This window comes from Cherax quadricarinatus, chromosome 78 (genome assembly GCF_038502225.1).
Source record: "Cherax quadricarinatus isolate ZL_2023a chromosome 78, ASM3850222v1, whole genome shotgun sequence".
Lineage (NCBI taxonomy): Eukaryota > Metazoa > Arthropoda > Malacostraca > Decapoda > Parastacidae > Cherax > Cherax quadricarinatus.
The window spans coordinates 3,123,543-3,147,567 of NC_091369.1; the positions used below are offsets into that span (position 1 = coordinate 3,123,543).

The 24,025-nt window shown below is 37.0% G+C and overlaps 1 protein-coding gene across 4 annotated transcripts in view; it reads left to right on the forward strand.

Moving 5' to 3' along the window:
- Gug (arginine-glutamic acid dipeptide repeats grunge) overlaps window positions 1-24,025 on the forward strand; it is a 71,777-nt gene that overhangs the window by 42,321 nt on the left and 5,431 nt on the right. For 2 of the 4 annotated variants that reach the window (XM_053795300.2, XM_053795301.2), the window contains exons 14-18: window positions 1,136-3,783; window positions 6,019-6,172; window positions 6,807-6,931; window positions 8,078-8,514; window positions 19,384-19,563. In XM_053795300.2, the coding sequence (XP_053651275.2) occupies window positions 1,136-3,783; window positions 6,019-6,172; window positions 6,807-6,931; window positions 8,078-8,514; window positions 19,384-19,563 (3,544 nt within the window). The remainder of the gene's footprint in view (window positions 1-1,135; window positions 3,784-6,018; window positions 6,173-6,806; window positions 6,932-8,077; window positions 8,515-19,383; window positions 19,564-24,025) is intronic. The other 2 variants (XM_053795302.2, XM_070101567.1) reach the window with 1 other exon arrangement.

Below are 24,025 nucleotides of genomic sequence, written 5' to 3' on the forward strand. Positions count from 1 at the left end.
CAGTGTAGCTGATTTAACTACATTTCTCAATTTTCAGACCACCCGTTAGTAAACTTGCATTCCTTTAAAGGAAAACTTTCTTATTTTCATAGACACTGTTGCACTTTTTCCTGATAGAGGCATCAGGAAGGTTTTGCATATTTTATTATTAATCATTTAATATGTATTCATTTTTTTTTTAACATGTTGGCCATTTCCCACCAAGGCAGGGTGACCCAAAAAGAAAGAAAAAACCCAAAAAAGAAAGAAAAAACTTTCATCACCATTCAACACTTTTGCCATCAATCATCCATAATCACTGTCTTTGCAGAGGCGCTCAGATATGACTGCTTAGACGTCCCTCCGAACTGCCAGTATCCCAAACCACTCCTTTCAAGTGCAGGCATTGTACTTCCCATTTCCAGGACTCAGGTCTGATTAACTGTCCCTAAGTCCCTTCACAAAATGTTACCCTGCTCACACTCCAGCAGTTCGTTAGGTCCCAAAAACCATTTCATCTCCATTCACTCCTGTCTAACACTTACGCACACTTGCTGGAATTCCAAGCCCCTCGCCCACAAAACCTTTACCCCCTTCCGCCAGCCTTTTAGGGGATGACCCCAACCCTGCTTTCTTTTCCCTACAGATTTATACACTCTCCATGTCATTCTACTTTGTTCCATTCTCTCTAAATGACCAAACCACCTCAACAGCTCCTTTTCAGCCCTCTGACTAATACTTTTAGTAAATCCACACCTCCTCCTAATTTCCACACTATGAATTCTCTGCATAATATTTACACCACACATTGCCCTTAGACATGACATCTCTGCTGCCTCCAGCTGCCTCCTCACTGCAGCATTTACAACCCATGCTTTACACTCATATAAGAGTGTTGGTACCACTGTATTCTTGTACATTTCCTTCTTTCCCTCCATGGATAATGCTCTTTGTCTCCACAGATACCTCAATGCATCACTCATCTTATATCCTTCATCAATTCTGTGGTTAACCTCACTCTTCATAAACCCATCCACTGACAAGTCAACTCCCGAATATCTGAAAACATTCACTTCTTCCATCAATATTCATATTTGTATATAATTTAGTTTTGATAAGTATTTTATAATGGATGTGTTTTTTTTTTTTTTTTCAGATGTCTGGCCTTAGCTCAGAAGAAAGCTCTGATGAGGGTGATGGTGGAAGTGGTGATCCAAGTTCCCCATCACCAATTGCTCCTTCACCACCAACACCACAGCTTCATCCGGTTGCACCTCCTCACTCAGAAACATCAGTGACTTCTGGATTTTCTCATATTCCCTCTTCCACTCCCATGGTCACAACATCATCTACCACTACTCCCACTCTTTCCATTACCACTGCTACCATTAACACTGCCATCATTACCAACACCACCACCTCCACATCAACCTCCACCACTAACATTACCATGGCCACTACCACCACCACTGCTGCCACCCCCACTACTACTACTACTACCACCACTGTCACTGCCACTGCTACTGCTACTTCTACTGCCATTGCCACTGCCACTGCCACTCCACCCCCTACCATCACCACTTATGCTGTCACCACCACTGTCACTACCTCTTCCACAACTCTGGCAGTTTCTTCCTTGCCCACTCATTCTCTTACAGTTACCACTGCTACTACTGCCACACCCACTCCTATTCCAGTTCCCATTCCAATTCCCTCTATCACTCCAATAACTTCAGCTCCTACTTCTACACCTACTACAACAATGCCTTCATCACCACCAGTAACTCCATCACATCTGATTCCCATATCTGTGTCATCATTATCTCCTGGCCCTCCACCCAAGCCTAGACAGTTGATGCCTACAGGGACAGTATGGCCAATCATGCCAGGCTCTCCTGCACCATCCAGTATTCCAGTTTCCACTGTATGTGGAGTAACTACTACTACTCAGGTTCAGCCAACATGGAGTAGTGTAGTGCAGTCTTCACTAGTAGCTGCTGCTGCAGTACCTAGATTATCTCCTGGAAGTTTAGTGCCTCCCCCAGCCCACAGTGGCTCAGCAGTACCAGCACAAGTAATAGGTCGCCTTACTTCAAGTGTGTCAACAACACAGTCTCCAATTGTTATCCAATATAAACCAGCAGTCATATCAGCTGCTTCAGTTATTTCTACTATGAGCAGTGTCATAAATCAAGGTCATAATAGACCAATAGTCACTGGTAACCGTGTTACTTCTGTTCCTCAGCTTGTGACCCCCAGTGCCACTAGACCAACTTCTCTCACTGTTGTAGCTCCTGTAGCATCAGTTGGACTAGCTGCAACATCACCAGTCACGACCACAACCATATCGAATGCAATGAGGCCTGTAACAAGTTTAGCTTTAGAAGAACGTGGGTCTGTAGTGAGAGCACCTGTCAGCAGTGTACCACACAGTTTGCTTTCCACGTTACCAGGAACGCCACCTGTTACTCAAGATAAACCTGTCAAAGTCAAATCAGAAGCTGAAGTTGTCAGATTTTCTCCAGGAATTCACCCAGCCCTAAGACCATCTGCTCTTCATGGCTACCCCCAAACAGGGACTTCAAATCCTCCAGTTAGCCAAGCACCCTCCTCTACTGTTTCTATAGCAAGAGGAAGTCCTGCACCTGCAGTGTACACTGTTGGAGTTACAGGAACTCCTCCAACATCCCTTCAATCAGTATCATCACGACCATCTTTAATACCCAGCTCAAGCTTGCCCCCGTACTCAGCCCCCACAGGAATCATTAAGCCAGAACATATAAAACGTGAACCTGAACTTGTACCAAGACCTGAAAAATTAAAATATGAGCAGCTTCCTCTCTCAACTGATGGATTTAAAAGTGAATTTATAAAGTCTGAACCAAAGAATGAGATTAAATTAGAAAGGAGTGATAGACCAGAAATTATAGCAGAATTCAAATCAGAATATCGCCAAGAAATTAAGCCACCAATCTCTAGTTGTCCTCCAAGTGTTACCTCTATGACAACTTTGTCATCGTTGCCTGCTCATCTAACTATTCCTGGTTATCCATACCCTTATGCAGCATATGGTTATCCACTTCCAATGCAGTATTATCATGGACATCCTCGTTCATCACATCGACCACAGTCACCCTCTCAACGTCCTAATAGCAATGGTCCTACTGTCCCTGTCTCTTCATCAGGAGGATCTAGTAGAGTTTCTCCTAACCCTGTACCTTTTTCAACATCATCTTCAACTATAACAACTTCATCAACTACTACCAAACCAACCCCAACACTAGGATCACATGTAGCTCCTCATCTAGGGCCACCAGTGTTTACTACTCGCTCAGGAGCTCCTCCACACCTTTCCTCTCCTAGTAAGATGCCAGCTAGTCAGCCATCACCTGTACCACCTGGTATGCGTCCACCAGGACCTGCTGTGGGTTTACCTGGAATGTCTCCAGGTTTACCACCTGGATTGCCTCCTGGTATGATTCCAACCTCATCAGGAGGACCTACACTACCAACCCCTCCAGCTGCTCATACAGGGCCTGTTGTTAAGCCACCTAGTATGCCTGTAAATTTAACTCAGCCTCCTACCCCTGCTGGCCAGCCACCTACCACCCAGGCCTTGCCAGCCACAGTACCACCAAGTCACCCAGCATACCCAGGAGGTCCTGCATCTACCCACAGCACAAGTGGCAGTGTTCACGAAGGAGAAGAACACGATGATGGTGATGATGATATACCGTCTCACAGAGAACCCTCCCCAGAACCAAAAATAGAAGACTCGGAATTTCATCGCTCCGAGAGTGCAATGTAAGTTTGCAGATGATCAAAGCTTGCAGATAATTTAGAATTTTTGTTGTTAATCAAATGTATTTGTTTTGATGATTGCTGTTTTACTAGATGTTATGCTTTTTACTCTGCTATTGCTTGCCTTGTTGAGTTGATCATAAAATTTTAATATGTTATGTTATCTTTCCTCAGTAAACCATGCATGTCATAAGAGGCTACTAAAATGTAGGGAGCAAGGGGCTAATAACCTCTTCTGTTACTAAATGTAACAAGAAGAAAAACTTCATACAGTTTTCTTCTTTTTCGAGTTGCCCTGCCTCGGTGGAGTACGGCCGGTGTGTTGAAAAGATAAAAAATTAGAAATAGTTTTTACTCCTGCTCAAAATGAAAAAGCAGATGATAGATGTGTAGTGGGATCAGTGTTCAGTTTCTGTAGACATGTAGTGAAAAAAATTGGTGGGTTTTTACATTAATAGTATTGATCAAAAACTAAATATAATCAATTGAAAATTAAAAAGTAAATAATTCTTCTACATTAGTTAATTAGTTTAGTTGCAGTAGTTCATTAATTTTTAAATTTCACAATTGACAGTGAGCTAAGTAAAAGTGAGGCAGTTAAATATAAGGGAGGAATAGTGTAGCATTGGCCTACAGATCATGAGCACAAATGTTTTTACAATACAGCAGTTGTAACCAAGAGTATCTACCAAAAAAGACACGTACAATTCAACACATTTATTGGAGGAAACCTTTTGCCCTGAGTGGCTTCTTCAGTCTAGTGGAGAAACATTTCCCCTAATATCCTGAACTGTATATAAGTGTCTTTTTCCACATCTTGTCGGTATTGCCATGCCATTTTTCAATACAACCTCCCCTCACTTAGTGATGTACTCATTTACGATGACTCGGACTTACAACGGACACTCTGACTATTATGCATACCTAAATAATGTATATTAGAGCTGATTTCCTCTATTCTTTTTATTCCAGTATACAGTACACTAATTTATAAACATTTAAAACTATACTAAAAATGTTATAAATAGTGCAAAGGTGACATTAAAACAATATCAACGATGGTTGACACAAACCCACTACAATCATAGTATGCTCCTCACTTAGCAACAAATTCGTTTACTGATGTGGTCTTAGGAATGGAACTCAGTCGTTAAGTGAGGAAAGGCTGTACTTACCAAGTCCACCAGATTGTGATGGACCTCACTGTTGGTACAAATAAATTTTTACGCTTCTCCCATTGATGTTCGTATATAGGTAACTGTGCTGCACATATAAAGAAAGCAGGTAAACAGTGTTTGAGTGGATATGTGCATATCTAGAACCATGGGTCATTTTGATTACTGCCTTTCATTCTTTATACCATGTTTAGGTTATACCTTGTACAGCAGTAAATTTACTCGGTTAAAAATACAGTATATATTTGGCTATGAATTCGTTGACATATAAGTCTCTAGTAGTTTTTATGAGGCTTATAGTACACACTGCATTTCTGGCAAGTGTAAAAGGACACCAAAATTCCAGCATTATCATTTGGATAACAATACTGATGACTGCAGTATATAGAGTCATGAATGACTTCTAATGTGCATCTCCTTATTTAATGAAGTCACTGGCAATTGAGGCATGTACAGTATGCTTGCTCTGAAATATAGGAAACTAAATTAGTGCAAGATGTTCTATATTTCATATACTGTACATTTTTTTTTTTTTCAACAAACCGGCCGTATCCCACCAAGGCAGGGTGGTCCAAAAAGAAAAATGAAAGTTTCTCTTTTTAAATTTAGTAATTTATACAAGAGAAGGGGTTACTAACCCCTTGCCCCCGGCATTTTAGTCGCCTCTTACAACACGCATGGCTTACAGAGGAAGAATTCTGTTCCACTTCCCCATGGAGATAAGAGGAAATAAACAAGAACAAGAACTAGAAAGAATAATGGCAGAAAACCCAGAGGGGTGTGTATATATATGCTTGTATATGTATGTGTAGTGTGACCTAAGTGTAAGTAGAAGTAGCAAGACGTACCTGAAATCTTGCATGTTTATGAGACAGAAAAAATGGCACCAGTAATCCTACCATCATGTAAAACAATTACAGGCTTTTATTTTACATTCACTTGGCAGGACGGTAGTACCTCCCTGGGCGGTTGCTGTCTACCAACCTACTACCTATATACTGTACAGTTATGTAGCTTTAAATGCTCTTATAAATAATTTTTTAATTATTTTTTCAAATTGCAGCTTCTTGCGTCACTGGAATCGTGGAGATTTCAACTCGTGCACTCGTACTGATCTCACCTTCAAGCCGGTTCCTAATAGCCAGTTAGCACGAAAGCGAGAAGAAAGGTTAAGAAAACAAGCTGAAAGAGAACGAGAAGAGAGAGAGAGAATACAGGTACAGTACTAAATACAGAATCATTTTTTAATAGTGCATGATGGTAAAAAAAAATTGATCTCTTTCTCAGGCCACTTTTACCACATTCAAATATTTATATTTTTCATTATGTTCATTTTGAGCATCATGTACAGTACTAGTGTATTATAATGGTACTGAATTCTTTCATGATATCTCTTTTTTATTATAAAATGTAATTGTGTGTGCACACTGTCTCATTCAGTTTAAGAATACCATACTCCTTTTAAGGGCTGACTCTTCCACCAGAAAAATCTTGTTGCACCTTTGTACATTAAAGCTTCGCACAAGGTAATATTTTTGTGAAAGGATTCAGGGAAATTTGTTACTCGGATTTGAGTCCTGGAGGTGGGAAGTACAGTGCCTGCAATCTAAAGGAGGGGTTTGTGATATTTGCTATTTTGAGGGACATCTAAACTGTTGTATCTGCATAGAATAGTGATAGTGTGAATGATGGTGAAAGTGTTTCTTTTTTGGGTCACACTGCCTAAGTGGAAGATGGCCACTGTGTTAAAAGGAAAAGAAAATATAAACAAGAAAATTTTAGCTTTAATTGAAAAATTATCTGATTTTTTCTGGTTTGCAATTACATGTTAATGTTTTGTTGTATTTACAGCGGAAAGCCAACACCCCCGATAAACGGGATACCCCTAAGCCATCAAGCTCAGGTGAGAGTAGCTCACTTTATGACCGTATGCCACAGAGAAACCCAGTGGATACACCAGCTCTTTCAAGACTTGGGTAAATATACTCTGATCATTTTACAATATTTTGTATTTTTTTTTATCTTGGATGTGTCACTGATTTTAAAATTTAATTAATTACAGCATATGAAAATATGTAAATATTTTCCATAATTTCCATATAGCTTGAAAAGTTACAACAAATTTTGAAAGTCTGTATTTAATTTTTTCTTCTATTTTTATTAATACCTACCTTTACTTTTGATATACCTTCAATGAGTTCTGAGAATTTTTCTTCTCTGGCAAGACAGTGATAGTGTGAATGATGGTGAAAGTGTTTCTTTTTTGGGTCACCCTACCTCGGTGGGAGATGGCCAGAATATTAAAAAAAAAAATGTATAAATGTGTGAAAGTGTGATGATAGCACTTGGAAAGAGAGGGATAATATAATGTAATGTTGAAGTGAAAGGCAACTTTGAAGAGATAGAGATGAGAGGAAGATGAGTCGAGTTTCTGTGAGTGCAGATTAGAAAAAAATTCTTGGCATATATAAATCATAGTAAAAAATAAGAAAGGTAAATTAAGAATTTTAAAATGTGTTTATATTGTATAGGCAATACATACTGTGGGAAAGTTATATATTAATGTAGTTCAAGAAACGGATCTTGATTGGATGTTGAGGTACAGTATGTAAGAAAGGAACAACAGTAGGCTTACATGAAAGAAGGAAATAAGGAGATTAGTACATAATCATATACAATCAATGTAGATGGAGCATTTAGTGCATTGAATATTTTCCTCTATTCATAATATAAGTATTCAGTGCATTGAACATTTTCCTCTGTTCATGATATAATGCCCCTGTATCTGGAAAGCATGAGAAGTACAGATCCCAGTTAGTAGATTTTCCAGTTAATATACTGCACTTCACACTTCCATCTTAAATTCTTTAAATACTGTACAGTGGTTACATTCATGGCAGTTACTTATTTGAGTTTGTAGGAAGTGTGTATTTACACTTTTCTTTGCTTGTGCTTTCATATGAATCTAAGTATTTTAGTTCCATTAGTCATATGTAATACTGCTGCATGAACTTTTGTGTGCTACTTATGACACAAAATCAGAACTGTTCTTTTTTTTTTTTCAAATATTGCCTTAGATATATATATATCATATATCACATGAAACTAATTTTTTTTTACAGTGAGTATGCCCGTTCTCCTGCTGGGCTCTCTCCTGGTGGGGGCCGTCCTCCTGGTTTAGGCTTGCCTCCAGGATTAACTGGCGCACCACCACATAGTTTGGACTTGCTCCACTATGGCAGTATGGCAGCACTGTATCCAGCAGGATCTCAAGAAAGATTAGAGCTAGAAGCCAGGGAGCGTGAACTTCGTGAATTGAGGGATCGGGAGCTATCGGATCGTATCAAGCAGGAAATGCTGAAACGCCCTTTGAATCCAGCTGATGCAGCGTATCCCCATGGTCTGTCTCCGCACTGGCTAAGTGGTGGTCGCTTTCCGGGTATTCCTCCACCTGTATCTTTGGCTTCAGGATTCCCCCACACCCATGCTTTGTATCCACCAAGCCCATCAGTTTCCTCGGCCATCATTGCCTCTGAACGAGATAGACTGGAACGCCTGGGTAAGTACATCATTATGGTTTAATGTGAGGTTGAGGTAGCACACCTGAATGTGGTGCTGCATGACATTAGAACATTAGAAGTAAAGGCCTGTGGGGAAACTTTAACTAATATCTTCTTTTATATGCACCACACTTTAGTTTGATTCAGTTTCTATCCTCTCTTTTTAATATAATTTTTGTAACTGTATGGTCAATTCCAGTGAAGATTGATGCAAGAGGGCTCTTGATCCAAGGAATTAGCACTACCCTCCCTTTTCTTCAATGAAACCTGATTACCTCCCATTCCCCAGGCTATTATGACTACTACAAGTTTAGTGCTTCCTCAAGAATATAATAATAAAAATGCAAAAAATATTATGACTAATGGTATTAGGCTTTATCATTCATGGGAGTTCTTCAATGCTCCTTTTCTTCATCTCTTTCCATTTGCTATTGAGCTAAAAGGGGATTGTATGTTTTACAAATGTTCTCTGGTTGATTTTTTTCAGTTTGTTTTAGTGTTTTTTTCTGGTACAGTATTTGTACTTTTTCCAGAATTAAGCTATTTATTATTATTGTTTCTATGTACAGTACAGTATATATTTTAGAATGACTTGTTTTCAGTGTTTTTATTTCTTGATGCAAGTAAATGGTAATTGTTTCACTCATAAGAAAGCTCATTTAACTTCATGAATTATCCATAATTGTTTTGAGCTTAGCTATAGGTAATTTTGCTATTGTAGATATTTTTAACACACTTGCCATCTCCTACTTAAGTAGAATGACCCAAAAAAGAGGAAAAGCATTCTGTTATTCAATCACTATCTTGCCAGAAGTGTGCTGTTATCACAGTTCAGATGGCCCTCCCAACTGCAGCATCCTCACCCTTCCTGAGAATGTTGGCACTTCTTTCCACCTCCAGGACTCGAGGCCAGCTAACCAAATTCCCTGGAATTTCCTCATAATGATACTTTGCTCATGCTTCAGCAGTATGCCCATTACAAGCCACATGTCTGCAGTCATTCCTAACATGCTCATGCAAGCCTGTTGGATGCTGAAGCCCCTGAAACTCAAAGCAGCCTTTAATCCCTCCCTCCATCTGTACCTGTGATGACCTCTACCATCTTACCTTCCACCCCTGATTTATACATCTTCATCATCATATCTGCTCTATTCTCTCTCTTTGCATGTCCAAACCACCTCAACAACCCTGCCTCTGCTCTCTGAATTATACCCGTAGTGACCTCTCATCTCCTTATACTAATTTCTTTGCTCCAAGCAATCACGCCTGTAAGCAAATATTGCTTAACCCTTTCAGTGACCATCATGAAGAACTAAATCATTGGGGCCAGGATCCCCCACGTAGTTCTACATCGTGAAACAAGATATCAGAGAATGGCTCTGTGCAGTGAGTGTGCACAGTATAAAAAAAAAATCCTGCTCCATGCAGTGCATGATAGGAAAAGCAAGACTGTGTGTATGGTTTAAAATAGTAAATTTGAGGTGTTTTCTCTGATGGATTTTATGATTTTATTGGTTTCTTGTATCTTTTGATAGAACAGAAGACATTCTGCTGAAATCAAAATGATTTTGGTTACTTTCAGGACCAGAAGTAGCTTGAAATTGAGCTCAAAGTAGTGGAAATGTTAGTTTTTTCCAATTTTCCTGTTGATGGGTAGGGCCTCCCTACACCCCCCAGTCTATTTTATGAATTTTAATAAGTTTGATTTAATTATTGGGACACTCTAAACTATAACCAATCATTCCTGTTTTTTTTTTTTTTTCAACAAGTCGGCCGTCTCCCACCAAGGCAGGGTGACCCAAAGAGAAAGAAAATCCCCAAAAAGAAAATACTTTCATCATCATTCAACACTTTCACCTCACTCACACATAATCACTGTTTTTGCAGAGGTGCCCAGAATACAACAGTTTAGAAGTATATACATATAAAAATACACAATATATCTCTCCAAACTGCCAATATCCCAAACCCCTCCTTTAGAGTGCAGGCATTGTACTTCCCATTTACAGGACTCAAGTCCGGTTATAGAAAATAACCGATTTCCCTGAATCCCTTCACTAAATATTACCCTGCTCACACTCCAACAGATCATCAGGTCCCAAATACCATTTGTCTCCATTCATTCCTATCTAACACGCTCGCGCAAACTTGCTGGAAGTCCAAACCCCTCGCCCACAACACCTCCTTTACCCCCTCCCTCCAACCTTTTCGAGGACGACCCCTACCCTGCCTTCCTTCCCCTACAGATTTATATGCTTTCTATGTCATTTTACTTTGATCCTTTCTTTCTAAATGACCAACCCACCTCAACAAACCCTCTTCAGCCCTCTGACTAATACTTTTATTAACTCCACACCTTCTCCTAATTTCCACATTCCGAATTTTCTGCATAATATTTACACCACACATTGCTCTTAGACAGGACATCTCCACTGCCTCCAACTGCCTCCTTGCTGCAGCATTTACAACCCAAGCTTCACACCCATATAAGAGTGTTGGTACTACTATACTTTCATACATTCCCTTCTTTGCCTCCATAGATAACATTTTTTGCCTCCACATATACCTCAATGCACCACTCGCCTTTTTTGCTTCATCAATTCTATGATTAACCTCATCCTTCATAAATCCATCCGCTGACACGTCAACTCCCAGATATCTGAAAATATTCACTTCTTCCATACTCCTCCCCAATTTGATATCCAATTTTTCTTTATCTAAATCATTTGATACTCTCATCACCTTACTCTTTTCTATGTTCACTTTCAACTTTCTACCTTTACACATATTCCCAAATTCGTCCACAAACCTTTCCAGTTTTTCTTTAGAATCTCCCATAAGCACAGTATCATCAGCAAAAATTAACTGTGTCACTTCCCATTTTATATTTAATTCCCCATAATTTAATCCCACCCCTCTCCCGAACACCCTAGCATTTACTTCTTTTACAACTCCATCTATAAATATATTAAACAACCATGGTGACATTACACTTCCCTGTCTAAGACCTACTTTTACCGGGAAGTAGTCTCCCTCTCTTCTACACACCCTAACCTGAGCCTCACTACCTTCATAAAAACTCTTTACAACATTTAGTAACTTACCACCTATTCCATACACTTGCAACATCTGCCACATTGCTCCCCTATCCACTCTATCATATTTTTTTTTTTTTTTTTTCAACAAATCGGTCGTCTCCCACCAAGGCAGGGTGACCCAAAAAAAAGAAAGAAAATCCCCAAAAAGAAAATACTTTCATCATTCAACACTTTCACCACACTCACACATTATCACTGTTTTTGCAGAGGTGCTCAGAATACAACAGCTTAGAAGCATATACGTATAAAGATACACAACATATCCCTCCAAACTGCCAATATCCCAAACCCCTCCTTTAAAGTGCAGGCATTGTACATCCCATTTCCAGGACTCAAGTCCGACTATATGAAAATAACCGGTTTCCCTGAATCCCTTCACTAAATATTACCCTGCTCACACTCCAACAGATCGTCAGGTCCCAAGTATCATTCGTCTCCATTCACTCCTATCTAACACGCTCATGCACGCTTGCTGGAAGTCCAAGCCCCTCGCCATAAAACCACCTTTACCCCCTCTTTCTAACCCTTTTGAGGACGACCCCTACCCCTCTTTCCTTCCCCTATAGATTTATATGCTTTCCATGTCATTCTACTTTGATCCATTCTCTCTAAATGCCTTTTCTAAATCCATAAATGCAATAAAAACTTCCCTACCTTTATCTAAATGCTGCTCACATATATGCTTCAATGTAAACACCTGATCTACACATCCCCTACCCACTCTAAAACCTCCTTGCTCATCTGCAATTCTACATTCTGTCTTACCTCTAATTCTTTCAATAATAACCCTACCGTACACTTTTCCTGGTATACTCAGTAAACTTATTCCTCTATAATTTTTACAATCTCTTTTGTCCCCCTTCTCTTTATATAAAGGGACTATACACGCTCTCCACCAATCCCTAGGTACCTTCCCCTCTTTCATACATTTATTAAAAAAAAATACCAACCACTCCAACACTATGTCCCCCTCTGCTTTTAACATTTCTGTCATGATCCCGTCAGTTCCAGCTGAGAAATAGAGCAGATCTTCTATTTTTGTATGATTATGAATTCAAAATGGAAGGAAAGTGTAATATAGGAGATGCCTGGGAACATGTTTAGTGAACAGAGGATATGTTGTTTTAGTGACAGAAATGTTTACATTATTTTGGTCTATTTTTAAATTTGTATTTTTTTAATTTTGTGTACAATTGATCAAATGACCGACTTCTGTGTACAGAATTTATAGGGTAGCTGAGATAGTTGAATGGGTGATTTCTTGTGCTCAGTCAGTAGAATTGAAGGCTAAGAATTTGGTTGATTTGATTATTGGAATTGGCTTAAAATAAGACTCAAAGTTGGCCAAATTGATGATACATAAACTGCTCTGAAAACGCTAAATTTCCCCGGGCATAATTCCGCTAATTTTCAATCAAATTTTGCATTTTTGGTGTCATTACCTTCAGGAGAAGATTCTCTACCATTTCAGAAGAATTTTTTTTTCTTTAAGTGGACATTGAGGGCAATATTAATTTCAGGGGTCTGGACAGTGAAGGGTTAAAGACAGAGGCATCTGTCTCCTGTGGATACATTTCTGTTCCAAGTTAGTCTTAACAATGAGAAAGAAGATGACATTGAACTTTTTCTCAAATTTAACATGTATTTTATTATGGAAGATCAGTAATTTGTCTTATTAGACACTGCTAGAAAGATTTGTAAAAAATACTTATGCAGTTGTTCTTTGCAGTTTGATGTTTTGCTTTTTCAAAAAATCAGACAATTTGCGATTTAATAAACTTATTGATTATTATGTACACATCTGCTTCTTTTTCTAGAGTTTTAAGTGCATGATTGTTAATTTAATCATTAATTTGTATAATCATGCAGTAAGATTCTAATTGTTATAGTTTATCATGATAAATTTAAGCTCTTAATTAGTAGCAAGAACACATGGGGTCCATCTTAGGACTATGAAAACCAAGGCTAATTCAATAACCTTTCAACTATGCCATTTATTTTAATAGGAACTTATGTACTACAAATGAAGAAAAATGATTTCATGCCAATATTGCAGTATGATGCAGCATTTGCTTGAAAATATGTTTGTAATATTCAGGATTTTTTTTTTTTTTTTTTTTTTTTTTTTAAGTACTGTTGAATAGCAAAGTGGTTTCTGCCTTCTGTAGCCAGGAAAATTTTAAGACAGTCTAATGTGTGTAAGAACAAGTGTGTTTCCTTGATTATTCCATTGTTATTGAAATATTTATATCACCATACTTGAAGGAATGCAGGTATTTTCTGAATTGATTTTTTTATATATACAGTGGAACCTCAGCTTACGAGTTTAATCTGTTCTGTGACCTTGCTTGTATCCCGATCTGCTCATATGCTGAGTCAGTTTTCCTCATTTAAATTAATTGAAATGGCATTAATCCGTTCCAGTGGAATTCCTGCTCTGGGAGGCAGAACAAAAATACTTCAACATGATGCTAATATCAACTCTACGGCTTATTTATCTATCACAATTCATCTAATTTTTTTTTTTTCAACAAACCAACCGTATCCCACCAAGGCACGGTGGCCCAAAAAGAAAAATGAAAGTTTCTCTTTTTAAATTTAGTAATTTATACAGGAGAAGGGGTTACTAGCCCCTTGCTCCTGGCATTTTAGTTGCCTCTTACAACACGCATAGCTTACGGAGGAAGAATTCTGTTCAGCTTTCCCATGGAGATAAGAGGAAATAAACAAGAACAAGAACTAGTAAGAAAATAGAAGAAAACCCAGAGGGGTGTGTATATATATGCTTGTACATGTATGTGTAGTGTTACCTAAGTGTAAGTAGAAGTAGCAAGACATACCTGAAACCTTGCATGTTTACGAGACAGAAAAATGGACATCAGCAATCCTACCATCATGTAAAACAATTACAGGCTTTTGTTTTACACTCACTTGGCAGGATGGTAGTACCTCCCTGGGCAGTTGTTGTCTACCAACCTACTACCTAGAATTCATCTAATATGACATAATAAACAATATAAATAACATAGAAACCCGATATATGCTCCAGAATGAATAAAATGTGTCATTATGTGACAAGTGGTGGTGGCCATTCCCTACCTAAAGCGGCTGCCTTGTTGTGGGTCAGTGAGGGAGACCTCAGGCCATCCCCTGCCATCCCCTGATACCACCATCCCAACTTCGTGAATACATGTTCAGTTCCACTTCTCTCCTACAAGCTAGCTAGCTTTGTTTGTGAATTGTGTTTTGATGTTTTAATTACCATATCTTGTATCTGCCAAGCAATCGTGACACCCACTAGGCATACCAGTGTTGCTGACTTACTGAATGACTTACTGACTTGACTTACTTACTGAATGACTTAAAGTTAGACTTTTTCACTGAAGAGGACCCTGAAACGGTATCTAGAGCAGCTGATGCCTTACCATCAGTTGTATAATGTACTGCAGGGTAAAATAGAACAGAAATCCATTACAGAATTTATGCACACTACAGTACAACCATCGACTTCAGTACCAGAACCTCTACCATCCACCTCAGCCCAGTAGGACCACAACATAACTGTTGTGGTAATAAATACTGAGGTAATAAATACTGTTATTTCTGTTGCAGTTATAGTCTTAAGCAGTAAAAGCAACATAATACATCATGACAATGAACTACAATTATAAATTCATTTTTATTTTTGTAAGATCTGGAGGTCTAAAAAAAAAAGTTGTATGAGGGAGAAGCTCGCATCCTGAATTGTTGCTCGTATCCAGAAACAAAAAATCGACCGAGCGACTGGTCGTATCCTGAAAAACTCGTATGGTGGGGCACTCATAAGCCAAGGTTCAACAGTATATTCAAATTAAATTTTCACCATGAAAGTATTTTGGAAAACTGGAGCATTTGGGTAACTTGGGATACCTGCAGTGCTAGACCTTAAAAGAATATTTTTCTTTGCAAATTCTTGGATAGCTAAAAGATTTGTGTAGCTAAATAAGCAATGTTAAGTAGGACAAGAATTTTCATAGTAGATGACAAGGCAGGAGAAGGACATTGAATAAACAGAGTTGATTGTTGTTTTAACACATCAAGAGACTTAGATTGTATTAAGAAAGGATATATTTGTTTAGATCTGTGGATACATAGCATGATGAATCAAATATAAAAAAGTGCATCAAATAATTATTAAGTCGTGACTTGCTATTTATTAATTCAGAGAAATAACAGCTTAACTTTTACATTTTTTTTTTTCCTTACAGGATAACATATTTATTCTGTTCATTAATATACATCTGGTGCACTGAGTTATTAAGTTTTTTCAGTTGTATATTTTTATAATTACAAATACTGTAACAGAAACCAAAAATTGTAATTAGTTGTTCCTTTGAAAAGAATGTACTGGATTGTTTTAAAATGTTGCTGAAAACTGCTTATATGACTCTTAAATCTTAAAATTGAGCACTTAATGAAATTTTCATATTCCACAGCTTTACTTACATAATGTATTTTTTTAAGGGTGCCTAAGTAGGAGAATGTATATAGAATCTAGACATTAATAGTAATGCTGTAGTGATAATGCAAATCTAAAAATATAATAAGTAATGGTCAGTGGCACATATGAATACACTTGAAGAAAATTACGTAAGATGAGATATTACTGTACTATACTGTTGTGGTTTATGATAGAACCCATTATAGAGTGGCTCAGTTGTTAAACTGTAGTTTACCTGTAAACTGTTCTGAGGGTACAGTTCAAGGGATTTTGGAGATTTCCAGTAAATTAGGTGCTTGACTGAGTTTATACTGGCAGTGAGGGTTCTTGCTACAGTGTCCAGATTTGTGATTTTTCCATGCCTAAGTGGAGCTCATAGTGTGCAGCAATATAAGAACATAAGAATGGAAAGAGAACTGCAGTAGGCCTACTTGCCTTACCTATTTTAAAGCTACCCAAGGTTTTAGTTTCAGTGATTACTTGGCACATTGTTTCATCCACAGCTCTATTACTAAACCAGTACTTTCCCTGTATTCTTTCTAGATCGGAATTTATCCAAAGTGAATCCATTGTTTCAAGCTCGTTTTTGGTTAGATATTCTTAGAACCCTATTTATGTCTTTTATTTTAATGTGCCATGTTTAAACCTTGTGATTAAGAGTATCATCATTAATATGGGATTTCTTGTGTTAAAGGTTTTAATTATCCAGCCTATCACTTTCCTTGGGGTTTGGACACTAACCATAATGTGATTCCTTGAATGTAAGATCTGATATTTTCACCTCGAAGCCCCTGACAGTAATCTTTCACTCTGTTGAATGGTTTGAGTTTGTTGTGTATTCTGTTTCAGTTTATATTTTCTCACTATCTTCATATTGGAGTAACTGAAATTTGTCCTCATTGAGCATGATATTTTTTTTTTTGTTATTCCTTTCACACACATTTTGTGTGCTGTCATGTCATGATCACATTTGTCGAAGGCTTTTGCAGTCTTTATATGATATTCTGCAGTTTGTTTTGTCTTCCAGTGAATTTAATACCATATCTTAATGGTCCAGTAATTGTGAGAGGAAGGATCAAGTATCTGTAACCCAAGTTGTGAATTTGTGTTAGTAATCTTCATTCTTAAAATTCTTTCAAATGCTTTGATAATGTGGAATGTCAGTGCTTTTGGTCTAGTTTTTGCAGTTGCTTTACTGCTATCTTTGTGAATTGGGTCAGTGTCAGTGCTGTAGTTTTTAATGACTGTAGGATAACTCGTGTGTCCAGATTGTCTCCATAGGATAAATATTTAAGGTGCATACTTTTGTGGAGACAAAGAACTTTGTCCTTGGAGGCAAAGAGGGGAATGTATGAGAGTATAGTTTTACCAACTCTCTTATATGAGTGTGAAGCATGGGTGATGAATGTTGCAGCGAGGAGAAGGCTGGAGGCAGTGGAGATGACATGTCTGAGGGCAATGTGTGGTGTGAATATAATGCAGAAAATTCGTAGTTTGGAAGTTAGGAGGAGGTGCGGGATTACCAAAACTGTTGTCCAGAGGGCTGAGGAAGGGTTGTTGAGGTGGTTTGGACATGTAGAGAGAATGGAGCGAAACAGAATGACTTCAAGAGTGTATCAGTCTGTAGTGGAAGGAAGGCGGGGTAAGGGTCAGCCTAGGAAAGGTTGGAGGGAGGGGGTAAAGGAAGTTTTGTATGTGAGGGGCTTGGACTTCCAGTGGGCATGCGTGAGCGCGTTTGATAGTAAATGGAGACAAATGGTTTTTAATACTTGACGTGCTGTTGGAGTGTGAGCAAAGTAACATTTATGAAGGGGTTCAGGGAAACCGGCAGGCCGGACTTGAGTCCTGGAGATGGGAAGTACAGTGCCTGCACTCTGAAGGAGGGGTGTTAATGTTGCAGTTTAAAAACTGTAGTGTAAAGCACCCTTCTGGCAAGACAGTGATGGAGTGAATGATGGTGAAAGTTTTTCTTTTTTGGGCCACCCTGCCTTGGTGGGAATCGGCCAGTGTGTTAATAAAAACAAAATAATAAATAACTTTTGTTTTTTTCAGGCAGAAGTATATAGTACTCTTAACTTCTGTCTTATATTCCTCATGTGGGTTTGTTTATACCAATAGTGATAATAACAAGAAGATAGTGTATGGAAAAGATTGTTTTCCCTGCTGTGAATTTATGCGTAACATACCAGTTTTGCTAAAATGAATGTGAGGATATATTGGAATTAAAGCATAGGGTGATGTGTAATGTGGAGTGTGCATCCAAGAGGCTTTCAACCATGGTTAATTTTGTGGAATTAACCTAGTTAAGGAAAAGAATATTTGCACTGTGTAAACAGTAGGAGACAAGGTGAATCATTTGAAATAGCTTAAAGTTTATCTTGTGTTGTACATCTTAATTTAAATTGAAATCATAGTGGTTTCCTTTAAAGAAAATCACTCTGAAGATTAAATATTGTATCTGTCTTATCACTTAGACAGTATTATATTTATTTGAATAAAATTGATGCATAAAAAATTACAGATCTTGGAGAGGACATCTCATAATGATTGGTTTTTCTTATATTCAGCTGCATCAGCTATTTCAGTTTTAGAAATTCTGTTACTGTATTAATTAAAATATATTTTCCTAACTTTGTACTCTCTTTTCATCTTGTCTTCTCATCTTGCCTTCTTTTCAAAGTGTAATACAGTTTCATTGTTAATCTCTAAAATTAATCTAGTTTCTTTAATTCTTGAGTGTTTATATAAATATTTTTCCTTACTGTCTTCTTGGCATGTTTCTGTTGGGTGGCTTTCTCCACATATTTTTATACCAGTATTCTTCTATGACTCCCTGTACTATATTGAGTGAAATTCTCTATTGAAATACAATTACATAAGGCTTCTGTATACTGTGTTAATTTTCTTATTGTTGTGATGTTCTTTCTTGCCATATTTTTATCATATTACAGGACATTGCTTTTGAATTCAGCATTTATATCTCGCCTGGTAATTTTTTTTTTAACTTATCCTTTATCTCTATTATTTCGTTAAAACTTCTTTTGATTTTGTCTCATGACCATCCTTGTAAAGTCAGACCAGTCCTTTGATTTTACATTACTTATTTTCCTCAAACCTTGTGACAAGATCTTTCATCTAACATAATCTCATACTGTAACAATACCACTTTTATTTTGTTACACCCAAACATTCATACACTATACCCACTCCTGGCATATCTAAGGTGATACAGTCATAGTTGGCCTAATGTTCCTGAACTTTAGGTAGTGATCATAGTATGTTGTGTGCAGGGCTACCAGCCACGACCCTGGGCCTGAGCGCAGCTGCTACTTCTTCGGACAACCCACTGACTGTATCCACTGCGGAGAGGCTAGCCCTGGCTGACCACATGCATCGGATGCAGATGATCAACGAGGTTCATGCCCATACTCACTCCCATGCCCACACCCACCTCCACCTTCATCCTGGAGGTATGCAGACACACATACATGCACAAACGATAGATAGTCATTTTCTAGTCACACTTCCAAACTTGTTATAGTAATTGTATTTCTCATTGCTACATTTTCTTCGTCTTGTATGTACAGTTTCTCCTCTATTTCAGTCTAAATATTTGTCTTCTACAGAGCTCTTGACATATTTACAAATGTTCTCTTCATGAATATTGCTGTTTTATATAAGTTAGCATCATTATCAAGGCTTCACTTACAAAATTAACATTGCAAGCTGAAAGCACTATTTGTTACCTTGGTACCCCAGTGTTCTTGGTTTACTTTCAGTATTCAGTTTTGTTTTTATAAAGCTAATGTTGATTGTTGAGTGGGGAAAGTTTTGGTATTATTGCATTTTTTTTTGTCAGATACTTTTTTGTTCATCTAACTTTAATACAGTGTCATTACTGACTACTATGCAGTTGTTTTAATTTTACTTATTAGACAGTTATATGTACAGTATATGTTACCAGAAATTTTTTTTTTCTTTTGGTTTGAAATGACAAAGTACTATTTACTTTTCTATGTTCGCATGAAATATGAGCATAGAAAATGTTAAATGTTTAAGTGTATAAAAGTGGTTGGCAGTGTAACAAGTTAGTTAATGCAAAAACATTTACTACAGTTTTTGAGAGAGTAATAAGAGAGCCATTATAGTGGTGTTGGGACAGAATGAAATGCAAAGGAAACATATGTTCTTATAAGTTTATGTAATATTTTGCCAAGATGGCTTCAGGACTACTGTAACAAAGTGCAGTATGGTCCTACAGCAAGGCTTATATAAAATAATAAGAGGCTTTAGTGTAGCATTGGAAAATATCATGTTGGAATAAACTCTGCTCGTTGTATTGCAGCATTTAAGAGGGAACAGATAGCTAGCTTTACAGGATCCTCACTGTTTACCATTTCTTTATTATTCCTGAAGTCGTAACACTGATCCCTGTTCTGCATTTTGGCGATTTCCTTTTCGATTGTCTACCCTGTGCTCTTGTGTTAAGAGTGCAGTGATATTTAAAACTTATTGTGATATTAACTCATAATAATGTTTCAGCTTCTTACACAGTAGTATAAAAAATTGCTTTTGCTGTTTTATATTAAGTTTATGTACAGTAAAGACCATATTTAGAAACCATTTCTACTTACAAATTTTAAGTACATACAGTATTACAGTAGTATATTAATCAGAGCAGGTATACATTATTTGTCATTTCAGCTTTGAAACTAGATTGCAAAATTGTTTATGTTAGAGACAAAGTCTTGTATGAATTTCAATGCTGAAACAACATTGTACATGTAATTCTATTTTAATGTTGAAACACTACACTCCAAATTTGACATTAAAACTACATTACAATCCAATTAAAATATTTAAACAATATGATAGTCTTATGTCAACTTTAAAACTTCAATTTAATTTCAATGTTAAAGTAACAGTGTACCTGTTTATGTATTAACCCATTCACTGTCCGTCATGTAGATCTATGTCATGAGCTCAGCTCACTCAGGTAAGCTGCAAGCAGTAAATTTTGGTCTAGATATGAGGGAATGGTTCCATGCAGTGAGTGTGCATAGTATAAAAAAAAATCCTACCTCACACAGTGCATGATGGGGGGAAAAACTCTTGACTTCGGGTTTGGTTGAAAATAGCAAATTTGAGGTGTTTTCTAGGATGGTTTTATTGGCTTTTTTTTTTTTTTTTTTTTTTTTTTTTTTTTTTTTTTTTTTTTTTTTTTTTTTTTTATGGAATGAAAGACATGCTACTGAAATACAGATGATTTTGGTTGGTTCCAGGACTGGAAGTAGCTTGAAATCAGCCTCAAAGTAAAGGAAATATTCGATTTTTTGCCGATTTTCCTGTGGACGGGTAAGGTCTCCCTACACCCCCTAGTCTGTTTCATGAGTTTTTACCAGGGCTGTTTCAATTATTAGGATGCTGTAAACCATGACCAATCATTCCTGGTTATATTTTATTATCCAAGAAATTGGGGAACTCTTATTTTGTGTTATAAATTCAAAATGGATGGCAAGTGTAATACAAGAGAGGCCCAGGAATTTGATTAATTAACACAGGAAATGTTATTTTAATGCCTGGAATATCTATACTTCTTATTTTGGACTTTTTAAATTGGAATTTTTTAATTTTGTGTAAAATTGGCCAAGTTACTGACATCTGTGCACTTTATAAAGTAGTTTTGATAGTTGAATGGGTGGTTTCTTGTGCTCAATTCATAGAATGGAAGGCATACTAGTGAAATAGTTAAGCATTTAGTCGAATTGAGTAATGGAATTAGCTTAAAATATGGCTTGAATTCAGCAAGATCCGCAATGCGTAAATTTTGCTCAGATGATTAGATTTGCGCCTGCGTAATTCCATAAATTTCCAATCAAATTGCTAATTTTTGGTGTCCTTGCCTTCAGAAAAAGATTCTCTATCTTTTCAGAAGATTTTTTTTTTTTTTTTTGTAAGCACATTGAATTTCAGTGGTTTAGACAGTGAAGGGATTAACCCTTAAACTGTCCAAATGTAGATCTACATTTTTTCAACATTTGAAAGTATGTAAAAAAACGTAGAGCTTCTTTTTCTTTTTTTTTTTACATTTGAAAACGTGTAAAAAAACTTTGATCTACATTTTTTTGTTATATTTGAAAATATGTAAAAACACATAGATCTACTTTTGGAGCACTACGCATGTGAATGTAGATCTGTTTGGACAGTTTAAGAGTTAACCTTGAATACTACAGTATCTGGAAAATCTGTATACTGTACTCGGCTTGACTTCGGTCTTATGCTTCCTGTGTTGTATTTAAATTACATATTTTAAGCAACATTTTAAAGCTTAACCTCTGCATGTAATATGTACTAATCTTATGTCTTATTGCTTGTTTTTGTAGCATGTTGAGTAATTGTAGTACATACCTAATATCAGTTCAGTGAAGTCATCAACAGTATATGAATGTGGTGAAGCCATAACTGTATCTTTCCAATATCTAACACAAACAAGATCAGTTTTTTAATTAGTGATGCATGAATCATAAGAATCATATACTGTATTCAGTATTTTATTGACATGATGACTATAATCGATTATCAGTACTTCAATTCCCCTAGCTGTTTTCCTTATGATTGTTGCCTTTTTACCTCTCACTTCAAGAATCATTCAAATTCTTCTATGATTGTTAATGTATAGTGACGAGGAAGAAATACAGGAAAGTGAGAAGTCCACAAAATCAATTCTTTGTACAGTACTCAGGTTATAATGAGTGATTTGAAGGAAGTCTCAGGGGTTGACACCCCCATGACCCAGTCTCAGACCAGGCCATCATCTTGTTTATTTCCCTCACATCTTGCACCTGTCTTACTTCATGCTGCTAACCCGAGGGATGCTCCTGCAAGTCTCTCTTTATCTTTGGACTCGAGGATACCTTGAGGTGGCCTCACGAAGTCCAGCATGTTACTTGTTGACTTTTCATGTAGCTTTATTTCACTGTATCCTAGATTATTATTATATTTATGTGAACCACTAAACCTGTGTGTGTTATTAAATGCAAGGAGTGTCTGGAGGCTTGATTCTTAATTTCCTAATCATAAGAAAGAAATTCTACTAGGAAGATGGTTAGATACTACAGTGCATCAAACTTAAACATTGTTTTTCAGTTTTACATACATGTGCACTTTGAAGGTGTGGAGATATGTTGCAGTTTTTGAACTGTAGTATCAGCACGTCTCTGGCAAGACAGTGATGGAGTGAGTGATGATGAAAGTGTTCCTTCCTTTTTGGGTCACCCTGCCTTGAAGGGAAACAGCCTATGTTAAAAAACAAAGTGACCTTTTCTAATTTAAAAATCACTGTACTTTAAAAAATCCTTATTCAGCAAAGTGTTAGAAGTACTAATATGTTTTATAGACTGCTTCTGACCTGCATCCCGGCCCTCGTCAGGGTTACCTTAAATTTCCTGCATCGTGAAATTCTTAAAAGCCAAGTCACAAATCTTGCTTATACAGTACTAAAGACACATTACCAAATACTGTAGAGCTTCTTTGACATAAAAACTATTATTGAGAGTTTTTAAGAAAATGACAAGCAGTACCTGTATCTCTTAATATGTTCACCTACCTCAAAATTACTGTTAATCAGACTAGCTTCACCCTCAGCCATTCTTCATATAGTGAAAAAAAAAAATGGGAAAGTTTCTTAAATATCAACCCATTTGGACACGTGCAGTTAGTTTTTAATCTTGCTGGCATTTCTTGCATAATTATACATGTATTTGCTTATGTTATCTTGTGTATGTATGTTGAAATCTTGTAGCAAGTATCAACAATTATGTAATTGGTAAACAGTTTGATTATTGTAACTCAAATTTTTTGAATAGAGCTAAATGCAAATGAACTTTGAAATTTACTTTACACTTGTTTGTAATAAGTGTTAAGAATTTTTAC